At 41.3% G+C, this 21,248-nt stretch overlaps 1 protein-coding gene across 2 annotated transcripts in view; it reads left to right on the forward strand.

Annotated features, from left to right (window-relative positions):
* STS (steroid sulfatase) overlaps nucleotides 1-21,248 on the forward strand; it is a 195,619-nt gene that overhangs the window by 114,154 nt on the left and 60,217 nt on the right. For both annotated transcript variants that reach the window (XM_074992559.1, XM_074992568.1), the window contains exons 7-8: nucleotides 3,380-3,517; nucleotides 12,514-12,673. In XM_074992559.1, coding sequence (XP_074848660.1) covers nucleotides 3,380-3,517; nucleotides 12,514-12,673 — 298 coding nt within the window. The remainder of the gene's footprint in view (nucleotides 1-3,379; nucleotides 3,518-12,513; nucleotides 12,674-21,248) is intronic.

Below are 21,248 nucleotides of genomic sequence, written 5' to 3' on the forward strand. Positions count from 1 at the left end.
GAACATTGCCTGTTTTGTTCCTGCTCAGGAATTAAAATGATTGCAAATGAGAGAAGAAAGCCCAAATCTCACGCTCCACTTGGTGTGCTCTTAATTATTTCTTTTAGTATTATCTATTACATATTATTAATTATACTTTTTTTTCTTTTACATGCATATTATGTCATAGTCTGGGGTTCTTAAACTATGGGGAGAGTCCTCCATGAGAGGCACAGGAATGTGTCAAGGGAGGTGTGAATTGTGTCCTGCTTTTTTTAAAGAGCTCTGGCTATCAGCCTGGGTCGATGGAGCTCATACAGAAAGACCAAGAATATCCAGGAGACAGTGATAAAGGGGAGCACTAGAGCTCCACCAACTGGGCTTTCACTCCCATCCCTCCACCCCATCCTTCCACTTCCTCTTTGAGGCAGCTGCATCTGTCAGCCCTGGAGTGATAAGGGTAGCAATGGGATGCTCAGTCTACTGTGAAATGTGATACTGATGAATACCACTTTTCACATTGCCACCCTTACTTTCATGTTGCTGCTGGTGAGGTGCTGCCTCCAGATCTGGGTGCCACTGCCCATCTCTCTGCCTTGCCTTCACAGATGGGTGGTGGTATAGGTAGTTGGCGGGGGGGTGCAAATGACAACAGAGACAAGGAAAGCGGAGGGGGAGGGACAATCAACTAAATTGAGAACCACTGCATTACAACGATTCTATAATCCTCATGTACTAAATAGAAAAGTATATTAGAGTAGGTCTACACTTCTTTGGAAGATCGACCTGCTCAGGAACAGTCTTCCAGGGGTTGGGGTCAAAGTCAACACCAGAACTCCTTGCATTTGGCAAGGATTAAGGAAGGTCAGTGGTAGAAATGCTCCCATCAACCTTCTTCTGTGCAATTGGCATAGCTAAAATTGTGCATCAGCAGTCAACTGCTATGTCGAGTATGGGCATAGCCTTAGAGTAGATCACCTCCTCTGTCCTTCACTTTTTTTAAGTCATATGTACCCACACAATGTCCAACCTAACTTTCTGACTGCATTACCCCTGGCTTAGCAGCAGATAATACAGAGTTTAGTAAGCATAACCAATGGAAATTGTCCCTTTGTTTGGCACTTAGCCTACTTGTGTCAGCAAACAAAATAGCTTGTCAGATGGAGCTATGTGAACTAAGTCCTCCCCACAAACTACCAGCATTAAAAGGTCAGCCTTTGTAACAGATTTTCCACAGCTCTGTTGGGAAATTTCTAATCCCACCAGGTTTCGGAATTTATGTAAACAAATTCTCCTATTTATACATAGATGCATTTCTACTACTTTACAAGCCAAAACAATACACACTGCTTATTTAACTGGTTGTATCCATTTAATTAGAGTCAAGTCATTAAAATCAGTAGGAGATGAATGTGGTCAACACCTTCCAGGAGGTGCTCAGTACATTACTGAAATGTGATTTTAGTGAATTGCAACTTGCAAAGAGGTTGGTGAGCAAAAGGGTGCGGTAACTGCTTCTAAGCCAGAACAAGCCCATAATAATAGAAAGCCCTTAAAATCTGAAAACTGGTTAAGTGGCCTCACTCCTGATGAAATGGATTCTGTATTTCTGGATTCTTACATTGTGCTACTTAATATGGTAGGAATGCTTCAAATGAGTAGCCAATTTTTAGTGGACAGATAAACAAATCAAGATAGCCACCCATACTGCCATATATCTGGACAGGTTAAGCAGAGAGGGAGAATGGTCCCAGAGGGGGAATTATCTTTATGTTGTATGAATTTTCTGAAGAACAAAGTTAAGGTTCATCAGCAGGGCAGTTTTGGGAAGGGGAAACTTATGGGGTTTTGTGCTGTATCTTTTCCATGGTCTCTTTCCAGTGACAATAGCCCTACATTTCTTTCCTTAAAAAAAGGTACTTTAGCATATTTCAAAAAACAAAAAAACAAAAAAATGTGAATCACTTTACATTAAAGCTTCTGTACAAACTTTGAGTCTTAAAACTGGTTTCAATGTTACTTATGCCCCTTACTATGCCCCTAGACAGCATTAGAGTATTGAGCCCTCTATAAAGAAAAATTAGCCCCAAAGTGCTTTTACAGTTTCATAGCATATCCAAAGCCGTGTCTACACGTGCACGCTACTTCGAAGTAGCGGCACTAACTTCGAAATAGCTCCCGTCACGGCTACACGCGCCGGGCGCTATTTCGAAGTTAACTTCGACATTAGGCGGCGAGACGTCGAAGTCACTAACCCCATGAGGGGATGGGAATAGCGCCCTACTTCGACGTTGAACGTCGAAGTAGGGACCGTGTAGTCGTTGCGCGTCCTGCAACTTCGAAATAGCGGGGTCCACCATGGCTACCATCAGCTGAGGGGTTGAGAGACGCTCTCTCTCGAGCCCCTGCGGGGCTCTATGGTCACCGTGTGCAGCAGCCCTTAGCCCAGGGCTTCTGGCTGCTGCTGCAGCAGCTGGGGATCCATGCTGCAGGCACAGGGTCTGCAACCAGTTGTCGGCTCTGTGGATCTTGTGTTGTTTAGTGCAACTGTGTCTGGGAGGGGCCCTTTAAGGGAGTGGCTTGCTGTTGAGTCCGCCCTGTGACCCTGTCTGCAGCTGTGCCTGGCACCCTTATTTCGATGTGTGCTACTTTGGCATGTAGACGTTCCCTCACAGCGCCTATTTTGATGTGGTGCTGCGCAACGTCGAAGTTGAACATCGACGTTGCCAACCCTGGAGGACGTGTAGATGTGTTGCTACATCGAAATAAGCTATTTCGATGTAGGCTTCACGTGTAGACGTAGCCCAAGTGAGCCAATTCCTTTTAAATATATAAATTTACATTTTGAAACTTTTTCTCTAGTTTACTTTACTGTGGATCTGTTTTGATATGCCCAAGAGCACTGGTCCAGCTGTGTTTGACTGGCAGAGTTAGATAATGAAGTTGTATAGCTTCTAGTGGCATACCTTCAACTTCTTCTGGTACTATTGCTCTTTTAAGCATGCCTTATTCTAGCACATATGTTAGATGACCCAAGCCTGTTCTGAAGTTTTCCACGTGGCAAAAGTAGTACATTGTTAACTGTGACTCCTTCAGTTATGATCAGTTTTTAGAAACTCCTTGTTATGGTATCGCTGCTTTTCTGTGGAGCAGCCCTTTCCTCTAATGTGTACGCAGCTTCTCATTGTGTACATCAGGATGGCAAGCAGCAATCAAACCAGTCTTCACAGCGGCACATACTTTGTGGTATACATCTTGTGTGCTCTGCATGGTGCCAGTTACTATATGTAATAATGTTTTTAATGAAAAACATTTGAAAAATTAATGAGGGCAAAAATGCGTATTTCTTTTAGGTTAAACATAGTTTTTTAAATCATTCTGTTTGTTTGTTTGTTTTCAGGAAAGATTCTGGATGTGCTAGGGAAATGGAATTTGAATGATAAGACTCTTGTATATTTCACATCTGACCAGGGGGCTCATGTTGAAGAAATTTCCAGCACCGGAGAAGTCCACGGGGGATATAATGGAATTTATAAAGGTGAACTGTTTGTAATGATTTTTCGAAATGTATCAAAATTAGCTAATGACTCTGCACAGTTTGTAATATGTTGCAAGTCCAAAATGTTCAAACCTGGGTATTTAACTTTAAACTTCTAATTTCCATAATCCTAAATCCATATTTAGGCACTTAAATATAAATGGCCTGATTTGTCAAGACTGGTGAGCATCTGTAATGACTTTGTAGGTGTTTAGCACTTCTGAAAAAATGTTTCTATCTAGTCCAGTGAGCCATCCAGGAAGAGATGTCAGTTCAGCAGACTGAGACGCATGATTGGGTAATAGAAGACAGGAGAGGAGTGAAGAGATAGCTGTGTGTCATCAGTGATTGTAGGCTATTGTTGAAGCCAAATAAGTAGGTGAAGCTACACAGAGCAAGGGTGAAGAGAGAGACAAGGACAAGGTCACAAGGCGAGCGTAAGACTTCCAGGGACAGCAGCAGAGGAGGAAGAATCAATGAAAGATCTGCTGTAAAATATCAAAGAGGTAGGAGGAAACCCAGGTCAGAACAGTCACTGGAGTCAAAGCTGAAAAAGATTTCATTGGGGGATGGGAAGTATGATTAATGGTGTCTAATGCACATAGATTGATTGCTTTTCTCACAGTACAGCTCTTGAGACAATATATGCGTACTTCAAAATCAAGTAATTCCAGAGAGGCTTTAAATTATTGGTAAGTTTACCTTGTGATCAGACCTGCTCTCCATGAGGTCACGCTGCAGGAGAGGAGAATAATGCTTTTACCAGAATAAGGTGCATGTCAGAGGAGGAAATAGTCTAGCTGAACAGATGAACACTTTTTTGCTTTTGTCTGTTCATATGTTCCTGACTTGCTGTCACTCACTGACTCATTTCATGTCAACCAATAGCAATGTAAAATATGCAGATGAGTTAGGTAACTCATTTCAGACAAAGGGGTTGTGATAGACACATAATTGTGGAGGACAAGGTGATTCTGAAAATGAAGGTAATGAGAAGAGAAGGATACAGAGAGGGAGGGAGAGGATGATTTCCCTTTGATATCATAGTCCCACTCACCCATAAATAGAAGATGGAGATGATGGGGTTAGAAGGTAAAGAAGAGGAACAATGAGAGAACTGTTACAGTTCCACTGCTTCATGGCCTATGTCTACACTAGAAGCATCTGTTGACAGAAGTTACTGTCTACAGGGAAATCTTGACAGAAGCTCTGTCAACAGATTGCATCTACACACCACCTTCTCTATCGACAGAAAACTGCCAGACTCCACTGCCCTCTGGTGCAAGAAAGCAGAATGGCAGCTCTGCAAAGAGGGCTGCCCAGCAACCGGATGCCCTCCCTATTGACAGAAGTGGCCACACAGTACGTCTTTCGACAGTACTCGGCAAATAGATTGTTATGCCTCAAATTTTTGAGGGATAATACTATCAAGGCAAATGCGGAGGTCTGTTGAGAAGCTGTCAACGGAACGCTTTAAGTATGTAGAAGCCCCCTGAGTTATGTCAACAGAAGGCCCCTTCTGTCAACAAAACTCTGTAGTGTAACCCAGCCATGAAGTTTTCATTAGTACCAGTTGCTCAAACAGGGCCTGATCGTCAGCATGGGAGGGTGGATGTGCATGAAAACTTAGCCTATGATGACAAAAGTGAGCTTGACTTCCTCAGAATGAGGTGCCTGGTTCTTGTATGGACAGATTTAGATAGTAACACTCTTATCAGAGAATATTATGTGCAAATGGTTCTTTAGTTTTCCTTTGCCTTCGTGTTCAGGGAGTGGAGGGAGAGATTTGGAAAATCAGTCCATAAACTTGCCAGCTATCATTTTATAAAACAGGCAGCACCTTGCTTATGAGTATGATTTTATAGAACCTGAATTAGAACTATATCAATATTTTGTCCTTATATAACACTTGCCATATTCAAAGCACCATAGGATTACATATCTGTAGCTGCGTATCAGAGAGGTATCTGTGTTAGTCTGTATCTTTGAGAACAACAAGAAGTCCTGTGGCACCTTATTGACTAACAGATATTTTGGAGCATAAGCTTTTGTGGGCAAAGACCAGCTTTGTCAGATGCATGCAAGCTTATGCTCCAAAATATCTGTTAGTCTGAAAGGTGCCACAGGACTTCTTGTTATGCCTGTATCTGGAAACTCTAAAAATTTTAGCACTTCAAAATGTCAAATGTAAGGTGGGAGATATACTAAAAGAAAGAAGATGAGTAAATCTGGAAAATGTACCTTCCTTTTGGAATTTTGACTAAACATAGAGTATTATATTTATATAATAGTGAAGAATTTGAAACAGATTTTTTGTTGAATCTATACATATGTGATAGCTAATGTTGCCTACAGGAAAAAAAAACAAAAGACCATTTAAGGTTTTTAGAAAGGGATTATTAAGTGATTTACAGATGCCCCTTATGTAAGCTGGTAAATGCACTAATATTATGGATGAGAAAATAAGCACTGTAATAAAATACATTTATAAGGAAACTAAGATGTTTAAAATACCTGTGAAATCAGTTTAATTACTCTAACTGATTGAAAATGTAACAGATTGAATTATGTTTTATCTTTCACAGCCTCTTCTAGAGCCCCAAATCAAAAAGCATCTTCTTAACATTAAGATATATCATGCTTGATTATAAAAAGGTCAGGAGGGGAACTGGACCATTAGACATAAAGCTACACGTAGTTATATTTATGAGTGAAGACCCTCTTTGCATGCACAATCCTGTACATTTGCATGACTGACCTCTGAAAATCAGGCCTGTTAAATCCTAAAATATCAAACATTTGACATTAATGTATGTAGAAAATTAACAGGACTAAAAACTGTTCCTGTTGCTTTTGTGGCTTTACATATCTATTGACATTCAGTGCATTTAGTTTGTAGGAATTAAAAGTAATGGGCATACTTTCTGAGAGGAGTATCTCAGTGTCTGTGCTGGGGAATCTCAATAAAATATCTTTCTGTATATGAAAGTGTGAATAATGAACCTCTTGACCCTCTTATCAAAGATGTAGCAGTCTATTCAACAGTAATTGTTTCTGCAAGATGTCAAAGGCTCCCAATGGATCTTCACAATTTTACCTCACTAGTTTGTCTTGATACCCAGTTAGATCAGTACCAGTACTAAAAGTTAAGGGCTGTTTGGATGCAGTGGCTGGCAGTAGCTAGCTAGCTAGATTGCAGAAAGATGAAATCACTGTTGTTATTTCCTGAAATGTTGTGTTCTGGTTATAGAGTTATAGAATTCTGAAAAGTTGGTTAAAATGCAAAATTAAAACACAGCATTGACACTGTAGTTAAACAGCTCTTTGATGCTACGGGAAATAAACAAATCCTACTTACATCTTCTCTGTCCTCTTTAACTGGGTTAACCTGAATGCAGTTACACAGTGATCTAGGCAACCTAGGCTACCAAGTGGCCCTCCTTCATCTCAGTGGGCTGCAAGAGTGTTGCAGCCAAGAGGGTCTCCCGGAATAGGATAGATTTGCTATCTGTGATTATGCACCTAGCCTTTGTGGGATGTGTCAATTGAACTGTAGCAGCGCTTTGATGGGCTGCAGAGGGAGCTCACAGCTCTATAGTCAAATGTTGTGTGCAGTCAGGCCTTATGTGCAAATGACTTTAGTAATACTGGTAGGAAAAATTACACAGATGGAAACCAGCAATATCTAGCAACTCTGCACATGGGCGACTATAACAAAATGTCATGTGGGCCACCCATAGACCATGATGGGGGCTGCAAGGTGCCTTGGGGCTACAGGTTCCCCACCACTATTGTAGATTTTCCAGACATTCTAGCATTAACTGTTGCTATGCTGGATATTCTTCTTGTCCATGTAAATATCCAGTCTCTCTCTGAACCTTGCTAAACTCTTAACCTAAGCTGCATTCTGTAGCAATAAGCTCTGCAATGTGATTATTCAGTGTATGGTAACATACATCGGCGTATCATTTTTGTATTTGGCACCTTTCAGTGTAATTGAATATGCTTTTGTTGTTTTGTTATGAGTGTGTGAAAACAAAAGATCACACTATGCCTTCTTCAGGGCCATCCCTAGGGAGGTGAGGGTCCTGGGACAGCCCCCCACTGGCCCAGGCCCCTGACTGCATCCCCTCCCGCAAGCTCCCAGTCTGCTCCCTCCCCACCCTGCCTGTTTTTATCATTGCTCTGCCACCTCCTCTTCCCTACTCCACTCATTCCCCAAAGCCCTATCCCCCAGGCAACAATGAGAGCTGGCAGAGCAGAGCAGGGTGGGGCTGGGTCACTTCGCTTCCCACCATGAGTGGTGAGTGCAGAGGTGGTCCCAAACTCTGCTGGCAGCACTAGACCTCAGCTCATTCCCCAGGCCACCCTTGGCCCTGTGCTTCCGCATCGCCCTGAAGTGTGCGGCTCCCCAAAGCACAGGCTCAGAGTTTTCCCTCAGTGGAGCCAACAGTTTCCACAGGCCCCCAGGCAAGGTGTGGAGGGGGCCAGCTCTGGGACCTTGGAAGGGGCAGGACCTAGGGCAGAAGGGGCTGGACCAGACAGCCAGCCCTCAACTCCCCCCAGGCCATGGCACTTACCCCTCCCGTCTGCCCTCAGAGATTTGTGGCATCTGTTCCAACTCCAGTGTAAAGGTCTCAGTGCTCTAAATGCTGCCACTGTACCAGTGAACTGTTGAGCCCCATGACAACTACCCCTTTGCTCCGCCGGGCTCTGTAATTGAGCCTGATTGCTCTGAACCATTCTGTGGATGGGACAACGTAGGTCTTCTGTTCACCACCCATGGTTTTATATACTTTTATCATGGCCTCTCCTCATGTCTTCTTCAGAAAATAATCAATCCCAGTCTCTTGAATCTCTCTCCATACAAGAGTTTTTCCTACTCCATAGTTGCCTAGTTCTTTAGAGGCCTTTTCTGAGGGGCCTGTCAAAAACCTTTTGAAAGACAAAATATAGGCAGAAGATTTGCTCCCCTCTAATCCTCCAGTACTGTAGCTGAACATTAGATTTGTACATCTGGATGTGGTGAATTACTGTTTGTATTCTTTCTTTTTTTTTTTTTTAATTAGTCATTTCTTCCAGCACCATTTCAGATTTCTCAGTCTTTGAGGCTATTACACCTTAATTACGAGAAGTGAGTTGGTCAAAATCTATATCAGCTCTCCTAATTTCTCTTTTACACACTGGCTGCCATAAATTATTCTTCTGTTTATGGGTTTCCTAAGGTTAAAGTTCCAATGTGTTTCATCTGAATAGCTTCCTGAACCTTGTCATTTAGCCAGGGCAATTTATTTCTGGACTTCCTAGTTTTGGTTTTGTTCTGAGCTGTGCAGAACTCAGGCATTGCTTTCCATTTGAAATGTAAGCATCTTACTTACTTCGCTTTTGACTTTGAGGGCCTTATTAACTAACTTCCTAATATTGATAGTCCCCCTTCTTTATTACTGTGTCAATATTTCGTACTTTGCCTTTCCTTAGGATTATATTGTGGTCACTGAAAAGTACACAGCAACAGATGTGCACAGGCTAGCCTATGCAAATTATCTTGAATCCAGCTAGGGTAGGAGCTGGCAATCACAATAGTAAGAAGAGCCTTTTTAATTCGGTAAAAATCTCAATAATTCAAGAGACACAATGCATGTGACTACAATAAGGTCCTTAATAAATAATGTCAAACCATACTCTTTATAACCCTCTTTTAAGAACATTGCACACCCAATGATTTATCATGTATGCAATGCATGTTTACTGTAGGACATTCACCACTTATTGAAAATAATCAGGAAGGTTTTTTTTGTTTTTTTCTTAACTTCGAAATATAGTGTTGGGAGCTACAAAGTCCTTAAAGAGCTGCATGCAGCTCCAGAGCTTGAGATTTCAGATTCCTGAGCTAGGGCTCATCTGGCTATGTCTACACTAGGCAACATAAATCAGCCACAGATGTTCAAGTCTAGCTACAGCTGTCATGCAGCTAAAACTAACGTATCTGCATTCAGCTAATTTGTCTGTCTATACAGGGGAAGGTTGGGGGGAGGGTTTCTCCCATTGACCTCTCTTACTCCTTATATCTCACAAGGAATACAGGCATCAGCTGCAACCTCTAAAAGGTCGATTTCACATGGCCATACTGGATGCTTGAAATTGAACCATTGAAGTTCAACCCTGAGTGGGTCAATCTTCTGGGGTAGTGTAGACATAGCCTAAGAGCAGCAATGAAAACAGTGTAGTGTCACTTTCAGGGTAGATAGTACAAGCTCGACTCAGGGCCTGGCTATGTACTTAGCTAGCTAGCCCACTCTGAACCCAACAATGAGCGAGCTGTCTTCACTCCTGGATTTAATGGGTCATCTTTTCTGTGCACAGCTTTTGCTAGAGAGACATATATGCACTAACTGTGGTTGAACTAGTAAGCTAAAAATATCAGCTGCCCCAATTATATTCCCACCCAGAACGCTAGGTGCTTAAGATGAGTAATACCCCATACCACCATCCGTGCTGCTGGAGCTCCACTCCTATTTTTAGCATGCAACCTCAATTAAAACAGCATGGGTCTGTGTACCTGATCTGAAAATGACACTGTTTGCTTGGTTAAAGACATAGCCTATGCTAGGAATAGTGTCTCCATTGGTGTGTGTTCTAGAACTCGCTGTTTCAATAAAGCAACCACTTAAGCTTCATTAGAAGCACTGCAGTGCTCCAGTGTACATCCTCGCTACAGCAACAGGAAGGGTTTGCTTGATGATGTAGGAAATATACCTACTCAAGGGCCGTGTCTACACTTACAAAAAACTTCGAAATGGTCATGCTAATGGCCAAATCGAAGAATACTAATGAGGCTATTAGCATGGCCATTTTGAATTTTTTTTTTAAGTGTAGACGTAGCCAAGGTGGGTAGATGCCTTCATTAACAGAACAAAAAAGAAGTCAAGTAGCACTTTAAAGACAAACAAAATAGTTTATTTGGTGAGCTTTCATGGGACAGACTCACTTCTTCAGACCATAGCCAGACCAGAACAGACTCAATATTTAAGGCACAGAGAACGAAAAACAGTAATCAAGGTGGACAAATCAGAAAAAATAATTATCAAGGTGAGCAAAAAAATCTGATTCGCTCACCTTGATAATTTTTTTCTGATTTGTCCACCTTGATTACTGTTTTTGGTTCTCTGTGTCTTAAATATTGAGTCTGTTCTGGTATGGCTGTGGTATGCAGAAGTGGTTCTGTCCCATGAAAGCTCACCAAATAAGTTATTTTGTTCATCCTTAAAATGCTACTTGACTGCTGTGTTGTTTTGATAGTATATATACTAGCACAGCTTTCGCTCTGTTACTACTCATTAACAGAAGAATTCCTCTTTCAAACTAGCACTGTCCACACCGGGGATTATGTCAGCCTAGTTACATCACTCCAAAGTCTGGACTTTCTCTCCTTAAGCACCATGGCTGTGTTGACGTAACATTGTAGCTTAGATCTCACCTTAGAGTGTTATGTGATTATTCTCGAAACTTTGACCTACTGAGCCATTTTACCTCTTTATATTTATACAGCTGAATTCCTCCATTATCATTTTGTTGGGGCTGATGTAAGTCAGATTCACCTCGGTTTCTTGTTTTGTTTTTTTTTTAGTAAGGTCCCTTTTTCATTTATTGGTACTCACTCTGTGCCATTGGTGCACAGCTTGTGGCCTTTAGGCCATGCACCCCTTGTCAGTGTAAGCTGCTGGTGGACTGCCAGACATGTTGTTTACCCTGTGTCTGCAGGTATGGTTGCACACAGCTCTCATTGACTAGAGTTTGTGTTTCCAGACAATGAGAGATGCAGGAAGCAGCAGTGAGCAAGTAATTCATTGCTGGATATTCTCCCTTCATTCACCAGAATAAATAGGCTCTGGGAGGCCACTTCCTTATGTGCATGGGTAGGAGATAAAAATTAGCCTGATTAAATTCCAAAGATAGAGAGACAGAAAGATCTTAAACAGTTTTGATCATTCTGTGAGTCCCAACCCCAAATATTAATGGAGCTGTGCAATAGAACCACAGAATCCCTACTGCATCTTTCATACGAATCCTATTACAACATTCTTTATAAAGTTAAATAATAATAGTTAGTATGAATTAGAGGCAAGGGAGAAAAATTTAAGCTATGATTCCGTGTAAGCCATTAATTACAATGTTTGGTCATTTTTTCCATATATATTTGTGTCAATCGCATCCCTTTAAGTAATGGATATGTATGTTATCTGTATAATAAATATATCCTGGACTTTCACGTTAGACAGGGAAGACTGGATGACTGTGGCAAAGATGGGTATCATGGAATCTAAAAGAGTAAACTATGTGTTTATGAGTGGCATGTTAAATGCACTCAGTCTGATTATTTGAATGGTAGAATTATAATTATTGTCACTTAAAAAAGATCTTAAGGGCATCCACAAATTGTTTGAAACCATTGGACACCTTCCTGATGGGCTGAATTTCAGAATTCAAGGAAGAGGTGGCTTTTAGCGCACGTGGTAGAGTGCAGGGCTTTAGACCCTATGCTAGCAGTTTCTATCCCTGGGGCCAGCAACTCAGTTTAAGAATCTTTTTTTCTCCCTCTGGAAGCCGTACCGCAGCAATTGTGATACAATGTTGTCAACTTTTCTCTGTGTTCATGCCTCAGACCTGTTCAAATTGCTACCTGTATTTCTGTGTTGAATTGAACTGGCACATGCCTTTGTGCCAGAAGAACCAGGGAGAACATTTATGAGGCATTATTCCACACACACACCCACTGCAACTGTCTTTGCATTTTAGCTATGTGTATAGACAGTATTATATTAGTGTGCCAGAGAACACAGAGAAAAATCAGCTGAGTAAAGGAATATTGCATTTAGTGCAAATAATGTAATCAGTTGGCAAGGATGACATATAAAGATGAAACAAAATTGTTGTGATTAAATGTAATATCTGATGGAGAAATGGCTTTCTGCGACAAGTCATCTTCACTTTTTCAGGTGGAAAGTCTACAAACTGGGAAGGAGGTATTCGTGTGCCTGGTCTTCTTCACTGGCCAGGAGTGGTACAGGCAGGTTTCAGAATTGATGAGCCTACAAGTAACATGGATATATTCCCCACAGTTGTTAAACTTGCAGGGATACCATTACCCAAAGACAGGTACAGTATACAGTTTCTTGTTTTGTACAAGGAATTTTGCGTGGATATTTTCCTGTTTGCTAGACTTTAGGCCTGTTTTTATTGTGAGAGAAGTATGGCAAAGTCTGGATTTCATTAAGTAATAGTCATTATTTTACCATTGTTTACAATAGTAAAAATTTGTTTTTCATAGAGCTGTTACAGTGCATTTCATAGCCATGTTGTCTGTGAAGACAAATCTTATGGAGTGCTTTTCCTAAACTAGGTCATATAATTAATTTAATAGATTTTTTTTTATTTTAAATAAACTTTAAATTCCATTTCTCTCTCCATCTTTTCTTGGGTGATCCCTTTGTGGGTCCTATTTCCTCTCTTACTACAAACCTCCTGATGAATCCTGCCCCATTCATGTAAATGGAGGCAGTGCCGTGGAGATAGTATGGCCTAGAAGATAGTGAACCAATTTGGGACTCAGGAAACTGGGTTCTGTTCCTAACTTTGCCTTTCACCTGGTGAGTGACTTTGGACAAGTTGTTTCCCCTCCATATGCCTCAGTTTCCCCAGCTATAAAATGGGGATTATGGTGCTGAGCTGGTTTGTAAAATGCTTTGAGCTCTATGGATGGAAAATTCTATCAAAGAGCCAGCTGTTATTCCATGGGTACAGGACCAGGTTCCATGCTCTAGATCATACTCCTACTATTTACCTTTCAACTGTCACCGCCCTTATGCTTTACAAAAAACATTTAGAAAAATCATACAAAACCATGAGTAGCTCTGTAAGAAACAGGTCTCTTCCTGCAAAACCAAAATGGAGTCAAGTAGCACTTTAAAGACAAGCAAAATAATCTATTACCTGGGTGAGCTTTCATGGGACAGACCCACTTCTCCAGATCATAGCCATACCAGAACAGACTCAATATATAATGTGCAGAAATCCAAAAATTGTTATTATGGTTGACAAATCAGAAAAATTGTTATCAAGGTTGGCAAATCAGAAGAGCAGAGGGGCAGCAGGACAGGGGTGTGGGGTGGGGAAGTTAAGAGTTAGATAAAACAGAGTATGTAGAAGAGTCCTTATAATGCATGAGGTAATTGCTGTCCCAGTTCAAACCATGTGTTAATGTCTCGAATTTCAATATAAATGACAGTTCTGAGCACTCCCTCTGTAAATGATTGCTAAGGTTCCTTTTCAGTAAAACACAGACTTTCAGGTCCTTAAGAGAATGGTCCACTCCATTAAAGTGCTGGCTCACAGGTTTGTGAGTTAGGAGTTTTTTATGTCCCTTTTGTGTCCATTCATTCTTTGTCGAAGAGTGTTTGCAGTCTGTCCTATATAAATGGTGTGTGGACGTTGTTGGCACATGATGGCATATATGATGTTAATTGAGAAACAGGAGAATGTACCCGTGATTCTGTGAATAACATGGTTAGGGTCAGTGAGGGTATCTCCAGAATAGATAGGTGGGCAAAGTTGGCAAGGGGGCTTGTTTGCAAGGAAAAGTTCCAGGATTGGTATTATTGTGGTATAGCCCTTCCTGCAGTTTCACAGTCTGAGATCAATGGGCATTTAAAAAAATGTAATTCATCAGCAGGAATTTTAGAATAAAAAAAGGAAGTAGTTCTTCTAACCCTTATTTCATTTCAGCACAGTCTTAATAAAGCACCTACTTTTTGAGTAACCACGCAGTTCTCTCTAATCTTTGTTCCCTGTATTTACATCAAGTTGTGAAGTGGCGCTGCATCATGTTCTGTGATGCAACATGGTATAGGAAAGACAGTAGGAACAAGGGAATAAGCATATCTACGAGGAGTTTGTGCATGTAGTCATGCAAATTACTGAGCCTTATTGGAGGATAACCTGGAGTTCTGCACTTTTTTCTGCAGGAGGGAGTGCCAGGAGGGGCAATGGGAACAGACAGAATCTTTCTGCTCTTCCCCAGAATCTGCAAAGGGATGTCATCAGTTGGGGGCAGTGTCCTGCTTTTCTGCTGGTCAAGAGGGAGAGGTGGAGGCTCTTTTTATTCCCTCCTTCAGAGGGGAGGGAGGGAGGAGCAACAGTGAGCAGCAAGGGCCATTCTGTTTTTCTTGTCAGATGCCAGTGTTCTTTCCCTAGTGGGAAGAAGGGTTGGAATCCCACAAACTCACCAGCCAGGCCTCAGCTCCTGCTCCCACTCCAGATTCCCTTATCTGATGAGTCCTATGTTACCAGCCAGGAACTTTGAAGGAGGAAGATGAGTTGATCTGCCCTTGGTTTGGGAGAGGGACTAGAAGGGAACTTTCCTTCTGCTTTCATGAGGGGAAAGTTAACTGATCTCCCATGTGCCCCCCATTACTTTACATTTAGCTTTAAATAGAAGCTGAACATTCAGTAAGTAGAAGGATACATCATATAAACATCTATGTGAAAGGATCTCTGATCCTTCAAACATTTACATACATACTAAGCCTTACACCCAGGAGATGTTTCAGTGGGGCGTTACCAGATAGGTTTTTCCTTCTCTTGCAAGTTCTGTTTCAGGTCACTCTTCCAAATACTCACCAGTTTTTAACAAGGAGATGCATATGCAATAAAGATCTGTTGCAAATGAGCTAAATCCATCTTCCACTGAAGTCAATGGCAAAACTTCTTCTCTTCTAAAAGAAACAAGAATTCCTTTTTTATCCATGTACTCTTTCCTTACTTTAGCCTGTACTTAGGATGCAATCAGACTTTCCCTGATACCTGAGAATTGCATTTGTGTAAATACAGGTCCCCTTCTTTGGAAGATTTAAAGATAGTCCTGATTGCATCTATCATTTTATGTTGCTCACTCTTGGGCTTGGTCTACACTAAACCTTACAGTTGATTGCAAATACTCAATACTAGCTACAGCAATTGCATAGCTAGAATTGATGTATCTGCAGTCGACTGTAAGGTCTGTTCTTACTGAGGGAGGTCAACAGGAGTGTATTGTTGACCTCCCTTACTCCTTCTGAGAAGAGTACAGGGGGTCAGCGGCAGACTCCAAAGAGATCGAGTTCATGTGTTTTAACAGACGCACAATTGAACTCTGGAAGATTGACCATGAGTGGGCCGATCTCCCTTTATATATAGATATACCCTTAGAATACACAAAAAGTAAATTCATGTCCTGGGCTTTGACATCCTTTGACATCCTGGACTTCACTGAATATAGAACTTAAGTCGTTCTGAGTCCTATAAGTGTTGCTTTAATTATAGATACTGAAGTACTGGAAAAAGTTTAGCACATATAGAACAAGTAGTACAAAGGTTTTAACAATCTTACTTAAAATATCAAGTAGACAGCTGGCCAAGATAGCAGTCATCTCAGCAAGTGTGTAGGGAAGCAAATTTGGGCTGCTTGCACCTCTGTCACGATAAATGGACAACTGGATCAAATTTAAGAGGTGCTGGGATCTAATGATCCACTTGCAACTACTCCTCATTCAAATTTGGCCCTCGGCTTGTGAGACAGAGGCACACTGAAGTTTTGCCTAGGGTATCAAATTGTCTTGAGTAGCTTCTACTTAGGATCATTAACTTGCAAGGCTGGAGAGACGTGGAGAACTGGGAAGTATCTGTATGATTGTTTGCTTACGCTGGGTCCCTCACTGTTGAGCTAGACCAAAATGGATTGTTAAAGGAATCCAGCCAGAAAGCTAAAACAATGAGACAGCCAAGAGTGATGTAGGAAACAATGGAAAAGCTGTCTGTTGGAATGCCCTGACCTGTCTCCACTTGGCTAGCACTGGTTTAGTTTTTCAACAGTACTTTAAGGAGCAAAGGGAGATGTTAAGGCTTTTTGGGAACTCAGGTCTTGAAAAAGGAGAGCAGGAGTTTGGGCAGTGTCAGTGAGAGCTGACAGCCATGTAAGGAGGCACACACAGATGAAGAAAGCGTGCTGCAAGCAAGACAGTCTGAATCTCCCGGTCAGAGACAGTTAAGTAGGATGTGGAAGAGTTATACAAGCAAAGAAATACTAAGAGTTAGGTAAGGGGAAATCTGCATAGAGACCTTCACTGTTTTTATCCTTCAGTCTGTGTGCTATGTACCTTTGAGTGAAAGAATAAATTATGTTTTGTTTTGGAGAAGCTGTTTTCATGTCATCAGTTAACCTCTCAGCCTCCTGATGGAAAAGACTGGTGGGTGCCAAACGCAGTTGGGCCTGTCATAGGGTTGTCAGTTTCAGCTCGTTGTGTTCCTGGAGGTTTCTTTGCATGAGGTGATCTTAAGTTAAGGATTCATCTTTCATTACTGAAGGCCCCAGGCCAGTCCTGGAGGGCTGGCAATCCTGAGCTGCCAAGTTAACACAGAGACACACTCTAAGGGTTATTTGACCATGACGTTTCAGCCAGAGTGAGGTGCAGGAAGCAAAGTTGTCAGTTGTAGTGTAATACTGAGAACATCATGCTCTAATTTTCCTTCTTCATTAGGAGAGGTAGATTTAATTAGTTTGTGTTCCTGCCTTTCTTTTGATCAGTTCATAGGTGCTAATACACAGTTCCAAGGATATTCTGTTTTTACTAAACAAACTCAGTAAGTCATCAGCTGTGAGGAAGCTCTCTTTGAAATGCTGGAGAAGTACCAGTCAGTTTGCTGCTGTTCATTTTGATCACGTTAAATTCTAAATGTGCACTTGTTTAACTGAATTCCATGCAGCTTTCCACCAGCACCTCACTTGGCAGTCCTAGGCAAAATAATAAATACAAGTAATAAAATATGAACAACTCATTCACAAGCATTGTACCAAGGCGATCTTATGAACCTAGCAAATTCAAATATCCTCCTGCAAAATCTGAGTGAAAAACAAAGAAACATTTTTGGAAACTGCAAAAGTTGATGCCCGAGATCAAGTTTGAATGTTTGATGTACTGAAGTTCTGGAGTAGTTGTGTCAGAAGAGCACAGCTTTACCAAAGAGAAACACATTGCTATTTTGTCTCAAGACAATCCCACAGAAGGGAGCGTGGTTCAGGCAATCACAATTTCCTTTCTGCTTTCTCTTTGTCCCTCAGAAAAAATAATTTACTGCTGCATATAGCACAAATGAATACTCTGATAGTACACTATATGGGCTCTGTAAACTGGTGTGCTGAGGGGACAGACTAAAATCTCTGTCCTGCCCAGGCTGTATCACCTCAGCTTCTGGGCAGATAAATCCAATGGAAGGGGCATAGGTTCCCATGCAGCCTAACACTTCAGAGCCACCTGAGATTGTTTGGCATTAATAGTATTCATCAATACAGATTATCTGATGCTTTAATTAAAGTGATGTTCAAAATTAATAATGACTTTCAGAGTTAGAAAAATTTTAAGTTTTTCCATGGAAAAAGCAGGAAGGAATATTGTCACAATTCTCATCCCAAACTACTTAGTGAGGTGCCTATTTTCAAGTGTCCATTAAAACTTGATTGCTGCAGAATTAGTTCATCATATGTTGTTACAATATTCAAATGACTCTGAGTTCAATAAAGGTGAGTCACTTTTTAATTTTACATGGCAAAAAATGAGCACCAGCTGATACGCCAGATTTGGTATTGCCTCCGAGCTGCACTGAAGAGACACTCAGCTGCTGATGATTTATTGAGTATTGTAGGAACAGACAAGACAGGTATCAGGTATGAAAAATTACAGGCTTGCCCTGGAACAGCCATGCCAATCACTGTTTCAGACCATTGGTGGCCATGATTTGTGCAGATTTTGTGAACACGGATCTCATGCTCTCTGAGTGAACACTAAGCCCCTAAGAATGTTTTTGTTTAGTTTTTCTTATTTTCACGTGATGCCTTTGCACTAGTTTATCTGCTTTAATCTCTACCACCAAATTGCTTTGTTGTCACCGCAGTGCTAAGTGAGGAGGAGTGGAAAGAATTTCATGCCATAATTACTGTTCCACAATATCCGAAAGCAGGTTATTGTGACTAGCATGATGCACCCCAGGGGCTGTTCCACTCATCGGCAGGCCTCTGAACTCTGGCCAGCAGAAGAAGCCAACAGATAGGTTTACATCTGGAGGAAGTTACATAACAGAAGGAAGACCTACAAATGAGGTTCTAGGAAGGGAAAGTTAGCAGAGACCATCCCCTTCTAACTGTAGCCAAAGGTTGAAGGGAAGGATTACACAGAAGAGGAATATCCACCCTTAGCAAGGAGGCTGTAAGGAGAGGGGAGAAGAGACACCTTCTACTCCTATGCTCATCATTGCAGCAGCCAGTATGTAAGAAAGGACTGAATAGGAAGAATTTCCCCCGTGAATGGTGAGATACTTCTGAGTCTGCCTACATCTGTAACAGCAACAAAGGGTCCTGTGGCACCTTATAGAATAACAGTTAGTTCTGTTAGTCTGTAAGGTGCCACAGGACCCTTCGTTGCTGTTACAGATCCAGACTAACACGGCTACCCCTCCAATACTTGCCTACATCTGATGAGTCATCCCTGCGTTCCCTCTGCAACCATGTCCATGTTAGCATTTATGTTGGCAAAACTTTTGTTCCTCAGGGGTATGAAAAGGTCCTTCAGGTTATGTCTGTTTCCGTGATACACAGCTCTTGTTTAAGATTATGTCTGCTGCTGCCTCGGCTGACTATTGTGGGACTCTGATTCTGTGAATCAGACTTGAGGACCCTAGGGTGTGGGAAAGGAGTTTCAAATTCTATCACACACTTCATAGACTGGAAGAGAAATAAAAAGGGAACCCTAAGTGGAGACCAGGAACAACACTGTGGCAGGATTCCCAGTGTCTTCTCCCTCCTCATCAGCTGGAGGCATGTACTGAGCTCCGTATGGTGGGAGTGGTCGAGCACCTTTTTTTTCCCAAACCTTTTCTCATCAGTTTTTGCCCAGTAGGTTTAATTTCCCAGTGGGTAAATCCCTGGCAATTTATATAGTAAATAACATTTACACAGAAACTTAAAAGTTTAACTGTTTTAAAATCTGTTTTTACAGCATGTCTTTCAAAAAGCTGAAAGAATAATAACTTTGCTGATCTGTGTATGTGTGTGTATTAATCTCTTCTACGAGCTGTTGTAAAACTCATAATTCACACTGTGTCAAAACTGTAGATTTTGATTATTTTTTCCTGTCAGTTCATAGCTAGCAACTTGATGGCTTAATGAATGGAAACAGTCATGTTTTGCTGATTATATAACTCTTTTTCCAGCTAACTGGAAAGATTCCTTCAAAGTATGTTCAAATATGTCCAGCCACTGTTAGAGAACTCTTTTTTTTAATGTGGTGACCATGCAGGTCATCCCCTAATGTGTAATTTGAAAATAGTGCATTTCAACTTTGGATCCTTTGTGTTCATGTTTAGTTCAAGTATCAGAGAGGTAGCTGTGTTAGTCTCTAGCTTCGAGAACAACAAAAAGTCTTGTGACACTTTATAGACTAACAGATATTTTAGAGCATAAGTCAGATCAGACAGGGGGATATGAGCCATTGTCACCGTCTAATGGGGAGCTATCAACACCCAGAGCAGAGAAACTGTTACCCATGGATTAAACAGAGACTGGGAGTGTCTCGCAGAATACAAAGACTGGCCAAACTGGACAGGCTCTCCATAAAAGAATAAATGGACATAAATCAGACATCAGGAACGGTAATGTACAGAAGCCTGTGAGAGAACACTTCAATCTCCCTGGACACTCAGTGGCAGGTTTAAGGGTGACAGTTCTGAAACAAAAAAATTTCAGAAATCAAATGGAGAGAGAAATCTCTGAGCTGCAATTTATTTGCAAATTTGACTCCATTAACCATGGATTAAACAGAGACTGGGAGTGGCTAGCATCTTACAAAGGCAGTTTCTCTGTTCTGGATGTTGATAGCTCCCCATTAGATGCTAACAATGGCTCACATCCCCCTGTCTGATCTGACTTGTTTTTTCCTCTTTTGATAAGTACTGTTGATACTGGGCCATTTCCACCTTGCTGAATAAACCTTGTCATCTCTGGCCCTCCCCCTTTACTGGGACCCCACTCTTTAAATACCCCTCTGAAATCACCCCACTCATGCATCTGATGAAGCGGGTCTTTGCCCATGAAAGCTTATGCTCCAAAATATCTGTTAGTCTCAAAGGTGCCTTAAGACTTCTTGTTGTTCTCATGTTTAGTTCAGTGTATCGAACATATTCAGGTAGTACTCCCAAGGTTACTAGTCATGAAAGATAGGACAGAGCCAATGGCATGAAATGAAGGTTTCACTTCCCTGTCCCCCAGCTACCAAGTAAAGTTAGTCTTGTAAGTAGCATTAATGATGGTATGTGTTTATCAAAACAAAAAAACAGTCATGTAGCACTTTAAAGACTAACAACATAATTTATCAGGTGATGAGCTTTTGTGGGACGGGCCCACTTCTTCAGATCAATGTATGCGTTTATGTGTGCCTAGAGGACCACATTCCCAAAAATTTATGGATACAGCTTATCTAGTCCCAGACCCAATTTAGAGAGAATGTACAGAAGCCAACTATCCTCAAAACGCAAAATGCAAAATTAATATCTCTATGAATAATGTAGAACTCAAGGAGAAGAAAAATGCCTGCAGGTTTTGCTCCAAAATCACCAACTTGTTGTGTCATTTCAAGTCTTGGAGAGAAAA

This window comes from Carettochelys insculpta, chromosome 1 (genome assembly GCF_033958435.1).
Source record: "Carettochelys insculpta isolate YL-2023 chromosome 1, ASM3395843v1, whole genome shotgun sequence".
NCBI classification, from domain to species: domain Eukaryota; kingdom Metazoa; phylum Chordata; order Testudines; family Carettochelyidae; genus Carettochelys; species Carettochelys insculpta.